Source organism: Balaenoptera borealis, assembly GCF_965194805.1.
Source record: "Balaenoptera borealis genome assembly, chromosome: 8".
In the NCBI taxonomy this organism is placed as follows: Eukaryota; Metazoa; Chordata; class Mammalia; order Artiodactyla; family Balaenopteridae; genus Balaenoptera; species Balaenoptera borealis.
In genome coordinates this window covers 118059416-118076431 of record NC_138865.1, presented here as the reverse complement: position 1 = coordinate 118076431, position 17016 = coordinate 118059416, and the positions used below count along the sequence as shown (strand labels likewise).

The 17016-nt window shown below is 45.7% G+C and overlaps 1 protein-coding gene across 3 annotated transcripts in view; it reads left to right on the top strand.

Moving 5' to 3' along the window:
- The window catches only part of MED27 (mediator complex subunit 27), a 204398-nt gene that overhangs the window by 154885 nt on the left and 32497 nt on the right, over nucleotides 1-17016 (top strand). For all 3 annotated transcript variants that reach the window (XM_082400827.1, XM_082400828.1, XM_082400829.1), the window contains exon 5: nucleotides 16560-16667. In XM_082400827.1, coding sequence (XP_082256953.1) covers nucleotides 16560-16667 — 108 coding nt within the window. The remainder of the gene's footprint in view (nucleotides 1-16559; nucleotides 16668-17016) is intronic.

Below are 17016 nucleotides of genomic sequence, written 5' to 3'. Positions count from 1 at the left end.
ATAAGTTACCCGAAGCACATAGCAAATCAGTAGCAAAGCTGAGGCTTAAACTCTGTCAGTTTACCTCCAGAGTACACGTTCTTTCTGTTTTACTGCATGCCCTGTCATTTCTGGATGTTTCCAAACCACTACCAAATCTCTGTAAGAATTTTACTGTGCCTTTGAAGCCTTACCCTGTTGATTTTGTTCACGGTTGTCATCAAATAGTTTCTGAGTGTCTGGTTTCCACAGGGCTTGTGCCAGTCACGAAAGATAAAAGGAGTGTTTGTGCCTGGCCCCTGCCCTTCTACTCTCCTCCTGGAGCGAATACCCCACGAAACTGTGAGTTCCCCCAGGAAAATATGTCATCCGATTCTTTCTTGGTCCTTGTCAACTTTCCAGGCTTAGAACTGTGCCTGGCACAGAGGAGACACTCCCTTCATAGCTGTGGAACGAATGAATGAAGACAAGGGGCACAAGTAAGTGCTGTGAGAGTTCAAGTTCTTGGTTTTTGCTGTTTAATTCAACAGAGGCCGACTGAGCATTGCCCGAGTTAGGCGTCTCCCCAGCGTTCAGAGACTGACTAGGCTCTGGTGCTTTTTGGAAATGTCAGTTCCGGCCCAGAGCCAATAGGGTGACCAGGGGTGGGGTGTCTGATTCAAATGGAGTTGTGGGGTCCACACCTTGAGAAACCCACTGCTGCCCAGTGAAAATACAGACTGCAGGAGAGACTTCCAAACTGGACCATCGAGGAAGGGGTAGGGTAAGGTTTTGGTAAGCCGACAGGAGGGCCTTCCAAGCAGGGAGAAATAAAAGTGAAAGGTGAGACTTGTCTTTAGATCCTAGACAAGTATGCCCCTGCCACCGTGAGTATAATAGTTCTAATAATTGCTGCCACTTCATATGCCTGCCATGTGCTTGGAACTCTGTTTGGCTCTTTAATACACCCCTGTTGATTTGATATTCACACCAACACAAGATGTTATCACCATCTTATAGACAGAACACTGAGGCTCAGAAGGGTAACTAACTCACTCAAGGTCATATGAAATGATGGAGCTGGGATTTGAAGGGTGATCCAGGAAGCACCAAAGTCATGGTCTTTTCTGTCACCTTCTACACTGTCCACTGACAAGGTCTCATGGACTCAAAGAAGTGCAAGAATCTCCTAGTACGTGTGGGTAACTGGGGGAAATGTACTGAAATGAGTCAAGTTTTCTTGAAAACTCCTTAAAAGAATAATGGCTTTGATAACATTTAATCTTGGTAGGAAATGCTTTCCAAATATACTCCTGACTTTCCCAGTTCTGTTTTCTTCTTTCACACAAGCTTTATCAAATGATTGTTTTGTTGATAAATTTGTGTGCAGTTGAGACTTATATGTAGATTGTACCTACCCTCAAAGGGAGAGTGGATTTTATAGCTTCCATTCATTCTCATTAAAATCAGAACATTTGCATCTTAACTTTTACATCTTGTTCCAGGAATTTTAAGCAGTCTGATTGTATGGAAGTGGGTCGTATTAATTGCAAATGGGCTAGACATCTGCTCACTAACATGGAATGAATTTTTTTAGCTCTGTTTTGTTTTTATATATGATCTACCAGAGTGATTAAGTGAGGGCTGTCGGTACTGCTGTTACAAGAGTAGGATTTTCAGAGACTTACAATGTAACCATAAAAGTGAATTTGAGTGAATCTTTGAAAGTTCTTGAACTGGGAGCAATTAAACATCTTAGGGTTGATACATTTGTATCCACAGTCTGTCAGGGAGCCGTTTTCCATCATCGGGGCCTCTGTTGGTCTGGTGCGCAGTGAGCCCAGGTCCTGTGGGTTCCAGGCTCTGGGGTCGGCGATGCCCTGCTGGCTTCTACCTGCGGGGAGGGAGGCAGGCAGGGAGTGAGCTGAGGTGTAGTATCAAACTGGAAGAATAGGATCCAGGCTGCTGGGGACTGGTTGAATAGGCAGGGTATTTCTTTCCTGGTGGTAATATAACAGTGTTTCCCAAAGTGGATTTCTTGCAACAGGAATTCTTAAGGAGGGTGGTGTGCACAGTAAGTTTCAGAAGTCCTCACTGGTTAAACGAAGCTAGCTAAGCAGGTTCCTTCACTGCAGTCCTTTCCAGAGCCTTTAATATGCCCTTGTACACTGTGGATCTGCAGGAGGAAGAGGATGTCTACACAGTGTCCCCGACCTATTTGGCCACAGACCCCTTCTCATGGAAGACAGTTTGGGAAATGTTGTCATGGAGGACATCCCAAGTATTTATTTTAAAATCAGGCACTGGGGAATCTGGCTGCGGCTGCCTTGGGCGTGTAGCTGAATGTAGAGTCCCAGGTCCTCAGGGCCGTCGCCTCAGCCATCTTGCCCCTCTGGGCCTCTCAGGACCTGGCTTTTTTCAGAGTTGCAGTCTCCAGGCCAGTGGCACCCCTGGCCCAGTTAGGGAGCAGGAGGGAAGCTGGGGCCTCTGTGCGTCCGTGCGTGTCTGTACTTGACAAAGAGGAAGATGATACATGACTTAGCAGCAGTGATCAGGGAAGGACAAATAAAATATGTAAAAGGTGAAAAGAGTTCTGGAGCGAGTGACATTTTTCCTAAAGTAGTTTCCTGAGCCTGATCCAGCCAGCGCCTGCTACCTGGAGGGCTTCAGTCAATATTTGCTGAATGAATAAATTGTTGGTACTCCGAGGCCTTTGCAAAAAAGACGTCTAATGTTGCTACACCATCATATTCTGTTTCAGTTCAGTTTAGTTGCCAAATGTATATAATCCTTCACACCTTCTAGAATCAAAGGTTAAAACACCAGAACTTTTCTTTTCCTGCACTTAACAGACGTCCCTTTCATGCAGAAATCTCTGCTGTGTACTGCCTTGCCACAGAGCAAATGTTTCTGGGCGTTGTTATTCTAGGGGTGGGAATGGATTTGAACTGATTGATCCAAACCTTTACTCTTTCTCTCTTGGAACCAGTGACAGAAAGCTGACAGATGTTGAGGGGTGATGTCTGCTACCTCCGAACTGAGCAAAGCTAGTCGACTCATGAAGGGTGAAGGCAGCAGTGTGAACCTATGACCTTGACCTCATTAACTTCAGGCATCTGAAGCGCCAGCATCGTGACAATGGTGCCATACCTGTCTTACTGCCGAAATCCTTCTCCTGATGCTTAGCAGTGCTGTTTTCCCATTTCATTCCCTCCTTCTGCAGAACAGGGCTTGTTACCCAAAGGAAGGATCACTTGCTCACCCTTAATATGGGGAGATTATTTAGAGCACTTAATTTGTGTTGACTCTTTATCGGTGCACTATTGCAATTAAGTTAGATTAATGAAAGGTAAATTCCAGTCTATACATGAAAAAAAAAATCTCTTGTAAAGATCCTAATTAGTATGTGTGTTTATTTAGCCTCTCATAGTTTAATTGCATCCCATCTTGCTATTTACAAACAGGCATCATTAAAGAAGAATGAGTGTGTGAAGAGCATTAATGCTAGCAACAGATGAGGTAACTGGTGTTTGTTGGGGAGAGGGAGGGATGGATGGGAAGTCTGCTGGTTTGTATTATTTTCGAATGAAGGAGAGTGCGAAACGATCCTTTGAACCAGTCCACGAGGGGAGGACAGAACAGACGTTATGCCAGGCAGCAGCTTGTCCTTTGGCTGCAGAGACTTGGGCTGCTTTTCATTTGCTGCCGCAGTGTAATCTGGAGAGGTGAACACACGCCCTCACACGACTGTCTCGTGACCTTAGCCGGCAGCGTTCAGGTTGAAGCTTTCTTTTCAGCCCCATGTTGCAGGACATCCGCACCTCAAACCCATGAGGATTCCCTGGGATGCTGAAAAGGCCACCCAAAGTGGGCCTTTCCTCATTCGGTTCAGCTCCAATCCCTTCAGCAGCCTTTTTTTTTTTTTTTTTTTTTTTTTAAATAGCCAAATATAAAATAAATTGAGAAATAGGTTTATGATATTTCACTGGCATCCATAATATTTTATTCCAATTTTACATAATTTGCAGTCGTTCCTCAAAGTTACAAAGCAATTTTATCTTTTTAGATGGATGCTTGATTTATATTCTATTCTAACCTGGTTTAAGGGTAGGAAAGCTGGGATTCCAGCTGGGAGAGCAATGAAGCTGAAGGAAGAGAGAACAACCTAGAAGAGCCCAGTCACCATAATGTCCTCATCATTTGTTGCATGATTCTCTGATTCTTGGTATAGAGTAAGCAATTCTCTAAAATCACTAAGGAGTAAATGTGGGGACAGAGGTGGTAAATCTGAGGAGGAAGCGACCTGTAGCCCTGGTTGCCTTTGCTAGTAGGAGTAGGTCTTGGAAATATCTGCCTCAGTTTCCCCTTATGTTATGGTTGCCATTGCAAGCAGTTTTGTGAAGGTGTTCTATATAAATGCAAACTGCCACTATTCGAACTCTATTAAAGCCTTAGATTTCTCTAGGGATTCCTGGGTGAGTTGAAGTCCAGGGTTTAATTTATTTAAAGTCAGGTGTAGGAATTCACAGTTTTCAGTACATTTTATGTTTGTCTTCAAAAGAACCTACAGTTTAATTTTAAGCTCCCCTAAACAGAAGCCAAAAACATGTAAAGTTTTTCGGTGTTCTAAGACCTGCCTGTATTTAAGGACACAGCTAGCTGCATTATCAAACACAGAAGGACCCAGACAGACTTGTGTGGCTGTGTCTTTTGTTGCTGTTAACTTGCAAGTGTTCCATTTTCAGCTCACAGAACTGTGGGACATATTTTCCCATTCATATTAATTGGATTTTAAAGTGACCTTGGCCATGTATTGATTTGAATTAAAATTTTCTACGTCAAGGTCAAGTTGGCACATAGCCTACAGTCGAAATATTAAAAAGCCAAGTGCTGCCTAACAGGGTATCGACAGAAGTCGAGGTGTAATGGGGCCACATTTGCCAGAGGGCACCGTGGTCCCATTCTAATGCAGGTGGCAAGTGGCAGATCTCTGTGGGGATCACCTTCGCCTGGACGTGAATCGCCCAGTCAGTGGGATGGTTCCTATTGAAGTCCACAGACCCGCCTTTTTCCGGGAAGGACACCCCTGAGCTCCTCAGAGCCCAGATAATGCTACTCGGTTGCGTGGGTTTAGGGTGAAGTTTCAGGTCATCTGAATTCACCCAGACTGCCCTGAAAATCAGGGCCTGATAAGATCATTCATAAACTTGAACTGTCTAGCCCAGACCTCAGCCATGAGGCCCAGTCTCCAAATTGCCCATTTAACATCTCTCCACTGAGACATTTCGGAAGTGTCTTAAACTTCATAAAAGAGAAGTGATTTTCCCTGCCCCCTGTTTTACCCCTTTGCTTCCGCATCTTATCTCAGTAAATAGCAAAACCATCTAATTGGTGCTCAAGCCAGAAACCTACAAGCTTCCTTAGTTCCCCCCTTTCTCTCACTTCACAGCCCATCTATCAGCAAATCCTGTCTTCAATTCCATCTTCGTTCTATCTGAAATCTACTGGCGTCTCACCTCCTCTGCCGCCACAGCCCCAGTCAAAGCTGTCATCGTCCTCTCGTGGTCTCCCTGTTTCTTCTCTTGATCTCTCCACCAAGCAGCCAAGGACATGTTTCTTTAAAGCACACATCAAAGCACACAGTCATTTCTCTGCTGAAAACCCTGCAGCGGCTTCCACTTCACCCCAGATGCAACTAACCTCTTGTCAGAGCCTCTGCCCTTCACGAGCACCCCGGCCTGCCCTTGCCCGGCGCCTGCCGCTCTGCTGCCCACCCCACCGGCCTCCTCCTTCTTCCTCGGATCTTTCCCGCCCAGGCCTCTGCCAGGCTCCTCCCATGGCCGGGCCCGCTGCCCCAGCACCCTGCATGGCCTAGCTTCACCTTATGTAGTAGGTTTCTACCGCATGTGAACCTACCCCATCACCCAGCTTTATTGCCTTCCTAGCCCCACACAGATGATATATTTTTGTTTCTCTATTGTCTGTTCATCCCGCCGCCCCCCCCACCACCACCACCAAGAATGCACCCTTATGAGATGTTTTGTTCACTGCTCCATCTCTAATCCTTAGGCCGATGCTTGGTACAATAGTGAGTGTCCAAGAAATACTGGAGTGAATTCAATGAACAAGCGAATAATTGAATCATCTGATCTAAATGTCATTTTTTTCGCACATAGGTATTGCCTGAATAATCTCTCTTCTTTGAGCTCTTCCCTTTTTGTTTATTTCCTTTAAAACTCTTGGCAAATTATACATTTTTATTTATATACTTATTTGTTGCCTGTCTCCTGCACCAGGACTGTTAGCTCTCTGAAGGTCTCTTGCGTTTATCTCTGTGTACCTAATGCCTAGCCTGCACATGACATGCATTAACAAGTAACTGTTGGGGGGAAGGAGGGGGAGAACTGGAGAGCCATCTGCAGTTCAACGCAGCTCCAGGTTCCAGGGCGTCCGTCTGTCCGTCTGTCTGTCTGTCTCCCCTCCTCCTTTCCCCAGCACTTCATTCCTCCACCCTCTCTTGCTACATGGCCTCCTTCTCACAGGAGTGCTATTTTTGGTTCCCAGTCTTCTCCATGTTCTCCAGGCCAGATTCTGGAAGGAGGCAGTTTACGTGGCCTAGCCAGTATGGGGAGAACCTTCTGTACCAGACCCAGTTCCTACCCCTGGGCCAACTGGTTCCGCCCAGGACAGAAAATAGCTGCTTCCCGGGCAGCAGGCATGTCCTGCAAGACGGGAACGTTGAGTGCGGTGGCTTCCTTGCTGCCGTGTTCAGGGCAGGGGACAAGTAAAGGGTGTGTGTGCTGATGGGGATTCCACATCACATCCCTTAGTAGAAACTTGACGTTTTCAGCATATTGGAGAAAACAATAGTCAGCTTCTCCTTTTGTCAGCTAACCCGTATCCCACTTCATTCTCACAACATCTTTTTGGAATCTTGATGCCCTATTTTTATACAGGCGTCGTATTCTCCTTTTTCCCAGAGGGGTTTATGTTATATATTTGAATGTATGTTTTATAAATGAAAATGAACTAAATTCTATTTTGACGGTTTGGGGGATTTTTCATGACACTGCAAGGGAAACCCTGTAAGGTAGCCAGAAACCAAGGTCAGGAAGCACAGTTTTTCTCTGTTGTCTTTTTGCTTCTTTACATTGTGTGTGAATTTTGTTGTCGTTGAGGGGAACATGAAACCAGATGAGAGAGGAAGGCTGTGAGGAAGTTGTTATTTATCGTATGAAATGGAAACTGATTTCTTAATCCTTCCTTGTCATGAAAACGAACTTGGAGAATGAGTAAGACGTCTCTGATGAAACTCCACTCCCATCAGGGCAGTTGTGACTTTTGAAGAGAGGAATGGGTTCAGGAAGATCAGAAGTGCCCAGATTGTTAACACTGATGGCTCCTTAGGAAATGATTCAAATGTGCTCATCAAGGGAATAAGCCACCTAAAGAAAAATGAACCTATCTTATTAGGCGGGGTGCTTCGTAACTGTTAAAAAGGATTACCGCAGTGATACAGCAATTGCTACCACGTAACGAGTGACAGTAGTGATTCCCCTGGACACTTAATAGCAGTGCCCAGTCCTTATAAAGGGTTCCACCTTAGAGACGAGGAAGCCAGAGCTCACGTGAGTTGGTTTTCCCAGAGCCACGCTGCTTTGTACATGGCAGAGGCAGAATTTGAACTTGGGTCTCTCAGGCTCCAAAGCCCTGGCCCTCGCCCCCTCCCCATGCCGCCTGTGCCCCATGACAAGGGCAAGGAGGGAGTCACCCAGCATGACCACGGATGGCGTACTGGCCAAGTCCGAATCACAGTGCTAAGCCCTTCACGAGTCTGGTGTCATTTCCTCCTCACAGCAGCCTTATGCTGGGTCCTACAGGCAAGAAAGCTGGGGCTTCATAGGCCAGGTAACTTGCCTCAAGTCACACAGCCAGGAGGGGGCAGAGCTGAAATCTAAACTCAGGTCTTTTCTTCCCCCAGAGTCCTTACACGAAACTCCCATGCTTGCTTGCCTTGCTGGCAAGTTGATTTTCTAACTTGTTGGTAGACAGAACCTAAAGTCAGCTTATCTGCCTTATTTTTCCTAGGTCTTTGTTAAAAGGGAAGATATAATTTACCTCTTGAGGCTTCACATCTCAAATCTAGCCCGTCCATGGGAGTCGCTTTCCAGTTTGATTTTCTCTTTCTTGTATCACACTACGTGGCGTTGCATTTCATCATCAGAGGTATAACTGAGCCACCCCATTGAGCAAACAACAAGTGACCTTCGGCGTAGAGGAGTATCAGTTTTATCGTTGGTGCTCCCTCCGTCTGACCTCTTGGTTTCCAAGTCACGTGGCCCGTTTTCTTGTCACGACTGGTACTGTCCGTCCAGCGCCTCGTACCAGGGACCTCCTCTTCCAGCCACGACAGCAGGTTTATCTTCTCTGCCTCAGCTTGGCCAGCGTTTCAGCCTTTCCGGGTTGGTCTGTCTCCGTTATTTCCGGTTTTACCGTTTTCCTAGAAAGCAGCAGCAGCCAGTTTCCCTCTGTACCTCCGGGTCCCGGTCCTTCTTGCTGCTGCAGCTCTGCGAGGCCTGCTGTCAGGAGAGCAGTTCCGTCCCAGCACGATTCTGCCAGGGCGGCACATGCCTGGCAGCTGTGCAGGATTCAGAGCGCTCGCTTTAAAAAAAAAAAAAAAACAAAACGCTAAAATTAGACAAAGCAAGTGTTTTAGTGGCATCTTATAGATGAGGTTAGGAGTGTGAGTATAAAGCCATTGGGGAGGGAAGCCAGGAGCCTTGTGAAGCACGGTTTTGAGCCACTTACCAGAGTTCCAGAAAATACGGCAGGCGGTTCGAGGATTAGATGGTCCAAGGCTCTGTGGTCGCCGTGTCTTGTGATTTAGAGCCGCTGCTGCGGGGTCATGGACCAGGCATGAGAAGGGGAAACAGCAAGAGGCAGGCGCCCGGCCCTGCGCAGAACAGCAGTGACCTTGCCCTCAAAGCTTGCTAAACCTCAGCTTCCTTCTATTCAGAATGAGACTGAGACACCTGCCTGGGCTGTACGGCAGGGTTCTTAGGTAGAGGAGGAAACTACGGCCCCGTGGGCGCGCCCCAGTCCTTGTCATAGAGCCGAGGGGGTGTCCGCATTACTCGGGGGAAGACCCCCAGGCGTCAGGGAAAAGCTTGGGGGAACGTTTTTTCTAGGTCACATGTAAGAACATCTCTTGGCGGAATGTCTCATGGGACATCGTCTGGGGAGTGCTCGTCTATACCACCAACTCCACCTTTCAAAACGCGGGGTAAAACGGACAGGCGCCCAACCAGGTGTGTTCCGGCGGCTCAGTGACGCAGCACTCTTCTCCCCAAAACTTCTCAAGTACACGGTGAGCCCCACGTGGTAAAGCGCCGTGTACCGCCCTCCAGTTAGTTCAGGCGTATGTCAGTTTTATCAGCTCCTTCCAGGTAGGAGCCATGTTTGAGACTTCTTAACCTCTCTAGGCTTCAGTTTACCCCTTTGAAAATGGGGGAGTTGGAGAAAATGACTTTTTAAAACTTGCCAGCTCTAAATTTACATGATTCTCTGAAGTAGTGTCCTTGCCCAGTGCTTCACATAACACATCCACTTATATATTCAATAAATAAATGCTTATTGGGATCATTCACTTTATCCTCATCTTTCTTTGTCATTAGTACAAAGAGGAAGGTTCTTGGTTCTGTACTGAAGAAAAACTGTTCCTGAACCTCCTGTAGGTGCCTGTCTGCCCCTCTCTCCCTCCCTCCCCACCCCTTTCTAACTACACTTTGAAAAACATCATTTCAAGCACAGCAGACCCCTTAAGGACACCTACACAGTAAACTTTTACCTTGTCTGTACCTGGAAAATAACATTTGTGGACACACATATGTATGGTTGGCTTCTTTTGTTTTTTAAAACTGTATCCCTGCCCCCAAAGCAGGGCTCATCCATGCAGCCTTTGTCTGAGTGACAAATATTGTGCTCCCCACTTCACCTCCCACACACGTGCTTTATGCCGGGCCGGGGGGGGGCTGTGTCCAGTCCAGGTTCCTCGTGCGAATAAGCCGCTGGTCAGCTCGCCTCCGCTACGTCCTAGACACAGCTACTGCTCAGCCTCAGGGTGCCTTCTCCCTGCACAAGCCCAGGGGAGTGAGGTTGCAAGCGATCAGCTTCTCCCACCTTCCAAGCTCACCCGGTCTGCCAGTGTAGATAACGTCTCAACTACCAGATTTGTTACGTTTGCGTTGGATAGCAGTCAGCGGCAGAGCAGAACGAAATATCTTTGCTATTCTCCTCAACTTGCCTCCCACTTTGTGACTTGCCTCGCCATAGTGAACTAGAAATTCTCCCAATGCCATACAGCTTGGTAGGCGACTGCCGTAGAACAGATAGAGAAGACCACTGATGCAGCCCCCGCAAGGGGATGGGCTGTGACAGCATCTCTAAGGGCACTTCGTGGAAGGGTGATGGCCGGCTGGGTGGTCCAGCCCAGCGGCTTCCTTTCCAAGCGCAACTTGGTTGCCGTTGGGGAAGCACAGTGCACCCCTAGACTCTTCACAACTTGCCATCTGAGCACACGGGGACAGACACAGAAGTAGTGAGTGACCTGCTCAGTGTAGAAGAAGGGTTACCTTGGCAACGGCAAGCCCACTTCATTACCAGATGCATTAGCTTTATTTGTGGGATCCCATAGCAGTTGCCAGGCACCGACCTGTAGTCCCGTCTCTGGGCATTTTGCTCCAGCCATGGCCAGCATTGGCTAGTTTGTAGAACGATGTCTGTTGGCCTGTATATGCTGCACCACTGTCTCAGTCTACCAAAACTCCAAGGTCATTGCAACCTGCTGCATCCAGATACGTTAGGAACCGGCACAGTCCAGATACATAAGAATCTGAATCATTATAGGGTGACGTGCGAGCTGGAAAGAACATTAGAGAACACGCACGAAGCTCCATCTTGAGGGCAGGGCTTGAAGGGCTCCTAGGACCCTCTCCACCGCACCGCCTCTGAGGAGGACGAAGGCTGATGGCCAGTGAGCTGTGCGGTGCGCCACGCCCGCGGCCATGCGTCTCGCGTGGATCATCGTCGCATTTAATTCCTCAGCGGGCCCCTCCGCATTTTGCAGCTGTGTGAGCAGGCACGAGAGGTGGCTCGACTTGCCCTCGGCCACCCTGCCTGTAAGTGACAGGTGTGGCACAGAGTCCCAGTGGACTTGACCTTCACAGTAAATGGCCTCTTTTGGGAGTCAGCAAGATCAGCCTCCGCGGCAGCTTCGTACCTTCCCCACTCCGCCTGCACCTCAGGCTTGCAGACTCTCAGCAGTCATTCAACAGGAGCACATTTTTGTTCATACTTCAGGGCCTGCACAACTGTCACCCGCTCTCTGCAGTGTCCCTTTAGCCCCAGGTGTGACAGCAGAAAGGCAGATTAGCATAGGTGGCAATTTCACTGGACTGGAGGCAGCAGCCCTCTGGTTCCAGCTTTGATGTTAACTGGCTTCAAGTCATTTCGCCTCTGTGAGGTCCAGACAAGGTTTTGGGCTAAGTAGCAATAGCTGCCCCTGGGAACCAGGCCCTGTGCCACACCCCTTATCAGGTGCATTGTCTCCTTGACTCCTCGCGGCCATTTCTGAGACGGAGCTGCTGTCATTATCTCCATTGGATGGAGGAAAGGGATGTTCAGGGAAGGTAGGTAACTGGGCCAAGCTGTCCAGTAGCAGAGCCGAGACCCTGTTCCAAATGCGCCTGATTCCAGAGCCTCGAAATGTTAAGCTTCAAAATTGTGTATGCAGTTTCATTATGACCGTGTTAAAAATTCAAAAAGCCAGGAATCTATGCATATGCAATCTAGTTGAGTACCAGGGTCTTTTCTGGCTCTATAAAAAATAAGAATTGACAAACTTCATAGACCTTGACGGGTCCAAGAGATAATAGAAGTAAACCAGAGCCAGACTTCATAGCACTGGGTGTCGATAAACCAGCACAGCCCGGGACAGACACAAGCCGGAGGAATGCTCTTGGTGAGCCTTCCCGGCTCGTGCCCCTTCCCTGAGAGCGTGAAGCCGCAGCGCACGAGGCGGGGCATGGAGACCCAGCCTGTCCCAGGGCTCCAGGGCAAAGCGGGCAGGAGGGGTGGGGGGAGGGATGGCGGGCTGAGGGTGGCGGGCAGAGGTGCGAAGTATGATGGGGGGGGCAGGAGTGGGGGGGCCGTATGCGGAGTATCTTATTTTTTTATTAGAAAAGAAGATGAAACGCTTAAACCTCAATACATGAATGTAGGATGAGAAAAAAAGGGGGAAAGGAAAAACTATCCTAATCCAGATTCATAGAATGAAAAAGAAAAAATTTAACCTATCCAAAAATGATTTGCCCCTTGCTCTGGTTGCGGTCTTGAAATGCCATTTCCCACTGGAAAGAACCAGAGTTGCTTGAGGAGATGGCTGATTCATGACCTCAGGTGGGAACCGTACAGGACAGGCCCGGGGTATCATATACCAGACAGCAAGGAAGCCGTCACAGAGACTAGGGTTACGACGAAAGGATTCAGCCTCAAAAAGATGCCCACCAGCCACAGACAGGACAGTTCGAGCATCCATAAGAAGAAGAATTGCGTCAGACAAAAATATATCAAATATGTTTCACTCTTTGAGTTTATAATAATGTTAAGGGAAAAAAACTAAGCCATCTACGTTGGAAGTAAACTAGTGAAACAGTGCATTGTTTGAAAACTGGTATGTGTATAACCGAATCACTTTGCTGTACACCTGAAAGTAACACAACATTGTCAATCAACTATACTCCAATATAAAATTAAAAGTTTAGGGGCTTCCCTGGTGGCGCAGTGGTTGAGAGTCTGCCTGCCAATGCAGGGGACACGGGTTCAAGCCCTGGTCTGGGAAGATCCCACATGCCGCAGAGCAACTAGGCCCGTGAGCCACAATTACTGAGCCTGCGCGTCTGGAGCCTGTGCTCCGCCACAAGAGAGGCCGCGATAGTGAGAGGCCCGCGCACCGCGATGAAGAGTGGCCCCCACTTGCCGTGACTAGAGAAAGCCCTCGCACAGAAACGAAGACCCAGCACAGCCATAAATAAATAAATAAAAATAAATAATTTAAAAAAAAAATTAAAAGTTTGAAAAAAGAAAGCTGGTAAATAAATGGAAAGAATTGAGCATTTATCCTCTCTCACATACATAATAAATTCTACCACTGGGTAACCAGTTAGTAGATAGGGGAAGTTTTTCTTTATAGAAGTGTTCCAGCTAATAAATGAAGGCTGTTGATCTCATTGGAATACGACCGTCTGTAACCCCTGGTGAATGTAATGGGCCATCAGCTGCCAGCAGCACAAACTGAAACACCCACCCTCACATGCCTCCTGTTGGTAGTCTGTGACACCCCTGTGAAGTAGTCTTGCCAAAAAAAAAAAAAAAGAAATCAAGCCTGAATCTCATCTAATTACCAATTTACAGGAAGTACAGAGCAAGGAGTAACATGTACACCACCGGGACGCCATCCGCAAAATCCAGACTGTGGAAAACTCTATAGAAAAAATGACCCAGTTTCTTCGGCAAATAGAATGGGGAGAGGGGATAGAGAGAGGGATACCTTGAGTTTAGGAGAGACTTATGAGATAGGTCAGCCAGTTCCATTGTGTGGACCATACTCAGATCCTGATACAAGCAAAGTTTTTTTTTAAGGTGGCATTTATGAGACTGTTGGAAATGAACACTGACTGAACTGCAGGTTTGATAACACTAGAGGATTCCTGTTGTTGTTTTAGATGTGGCGTGGCAGCATGGGTATGATTTTTTGTTTTCAGAGCCCTTTTAGAGATACAGACTGAAATATTTACGGATAAAATGATACCATGGCTGTTATTTGTTTCAAAATAATTCAGGAAGGGAAAAGTAGGTGAGGGTGTAGGTAAAACAAAGATCTGCTGAGACTTGTAGCTGTTGACATTGGGATGGGTCCATGGAGGTTCTTTATACTATTTCATTTACTTCTGTATATGTTTTTTTAAGTCTTCCATAATAAAAGGTTTAAAGAAGGTAATTAAGTCGGTACTTCTGGGAGGGGGTGGATTTTATTTTGTTTTGTTTTGATTTAATAGCACCCATTGCTGATAAGAGTGGAGTGCTGACAAGAGTGTTCTTAATAACCCTTGTGGTAAATTGTATCAAAAGCCTTAAAATATTTGTACTGTTTGCCCTAGTAATTACAATTCTACCAATCTATCCTCAGGAAATAATGCCAAATGCAGCAAAAATTTGGTGAACAAAAGGGCACATTGAAGCCTAATATTAATATTAGGGAAAATTTGGAAGCAACTAATGCCCAGCAATAGGAGAATGGTTAAAGAAATTATAGTATAGCCACTCAATAGAATGCCAGGCCACGTGTAATGCCAGTTTTGAAGACTACACAGCAGTATGGAACGATGCTTACCTCATAATTTTAAATAAAATTTTGACTTGAAATTATATGTTTAGTTTCAGTTATAAACATGTGAAAAATTCAAAAACCATGCATCTTTGATAGTAAAAAGACTAAAAGGAAGTACCCCAAAATGTTAAAGTGGTGATTATCTTTGGATGGAAAGTCTATAAACAATTATTTTATTCCTTTTTTCTCTAATTTTAGATTGTTCCATAATAAGCGTTTATTAACTATTTTACTATTAGTTGACTTTAAAATACCAAAAATCACTTATAAAAACAAAAAAATTAAATATAACATTTCTAGTATCTTCAGTGTGGTTTTTTTTTTTTAATTTCATTTTAAGAAGCTTGAGAGATTACTAAGGGAATTTATCAGTTAAAGTCAGCTAGATTTCGTTCCTTTTAAGGAAACAATTGCTTAGTTATCTACGCTTTTTAGCAAAGAGAGTTAAAATATGTTAGAAAATGGTGGCACTGTTGGAGGGGGTATGTTGGACCTTCACTCTAGCCCCGCGAGAGGCTATTAATTTCAGTGCTTATGACTGCCAAAACTATAACTGGATTCCTCTCCCTCCCTGCTTCCTTCCAAGACTGCATGTAAACTAGAGACAGAGTTTCTGTTCCTACCTTGCTGGTTTATTGGCATCCTTAAAGAGTGATTTCCAGTTATGCAAGAAATGACCCATTAAATGTTACATGGTATAGCAATGTTTAAAAGTACTATCCAGAAATAAGGTGCTTTTAACATTCTCTTAAATGTAAATAAACGTGTCACATCTTTTTCTTACCCCGTTTATATTCTGTACTATTTGGGGCATATAGATATAGAGATCAACTCAGCACTAGACGTTATTGAAGGAACTAGGTATTAGTAATGTTCACTGACACCCAGGACTGATCAAGAAGAGAAGACCGTTGTTGTTTTGAACAGTAGGCTAAGAGCTGCAAGGAATGAGGAAGTAAGGAAAGGATGGTTGAAGGTGGCGTCCCAAGAAATGGCCTGCTGCTGGAGTTGCGGGATCCGGGTTGCTGCTTGGGGCAGAGACTCTTGTCTGAGCCCAGCAGGACTCCTTTTAGCCAATTCTGTGATGTCAGAGCCTCATGGACCAACCCAGACAGTGGGCCTTGGGTTGGGTCCTTTGCCGAGTCTGCTTTTAGGGTCTCATCTAGGAAATGAAAGAGGAGGCTTGACAAACTCATCAGAAGGGTTTCTTGAGCCCCTAAAAGAAAAGAAGGCGCTGTTTCTATTCTGAAGCCTGAGCCTATTCGGCAAGCCCAGCAGGTCACTTTTTCCCTGGCATGTATGAAACTGCACTTTTTTTAGGTTTTTGTTTTTTGTTCTTTGTTTTTTTTTTTTAATCTATAACATGTACTTAGGTTCTAAGAGAGTAAAAGCACTTAGATGTATTTACAGGACCATGTTCCTTTTTGGAGATAAAATTCAGCTACTTTTCATTTACCTTCAGAACTGCTCCACTTTTTACTAGCTGTTAAAATTAGATAGTTCAGGGATTTCCCTGGTGGTACAGTGGCTAAGACTCTGTGCCCCCAGTGCAGGGGACCCGGGTTCGATCCCTGATCAGGGGACTAGATCCCACATGCCGCAACTAAAAAAGATCCCTTGTGCCGCAATGAAGATCCCACACAGCCAAATAAATAAATATTAAAAAAAAAAAAAAAAAGTTCAACCAGGGGGTATCTGGTGCCTGCCTTTCATCCCTGTATTGTACTCTCTACATAGTCCATGGGTGTACATAGGCTCATGACATAATATGAAAACAAATGTGCTCACTAACTCCTAGAAGGCCAGAATTGTAGGATTGTCTTTGAAGAAGGTAATCTTAAGACAGGAAAAAAAAAAAGGGAAACTTACTTTATCCAGCAGATAGTAAACATTTGGAAATTATCCTGAGAGTTTATAAGCCAATATTATAAATAAATTCAGAGTAGTTAGATGAATTGGGACCTGTGCCATCTTAAATGCCTTAGGAGGCTGGCACAAGGCGCGACCACCGCGCCTTTCCTCCGAGTGTCCACTGGTGCGTCTCTCAGGAACAGGAGGAGAGGTGATCCTTTCTCCTTCTCATTGTCTTGCCCAATTCGTGTGGTTTGCATGTTCCAGTGTAAGCGTTCATGTTTGTACACGTGTGTCTTGACAGGTGACCTTGGGAAAGGTGTTGAAAGTGATCGTCGTCATGCGGAGCCTATTCATTGATCGAACGATAGTAAAGGGCTATAATGAAAACGTTTACACAGAAGATGGCAAGGTAGGCACTCTGGAGTCTTTTGTTTTTTCCTTTATTTTCTGTATCCCAGAACAAATGTAATAGAGTCCCAGATGAATGACATTAAACACTAGCAATCATAGCTAAAATGATCAACAAGCATAGATTTATCAGTATGAAGCTGAACACTTTACAAAAAAAACATTTCTCTCTCTCTCCCCTTGCATTTTTCATCAAGCTTCTGCTTTTTCCTTTAAGCCTGTTACCCTTAGTTGAATTTCTAATTTATCACCTTAGACCCCCCAGTTGCCTCATTAAATGTGTCTTCTGAGGAAATGGATTTCTTTCTTCCTTTCTTTTCTTTCCCTTCTTTTTTTTTTTTTTTTTTTTT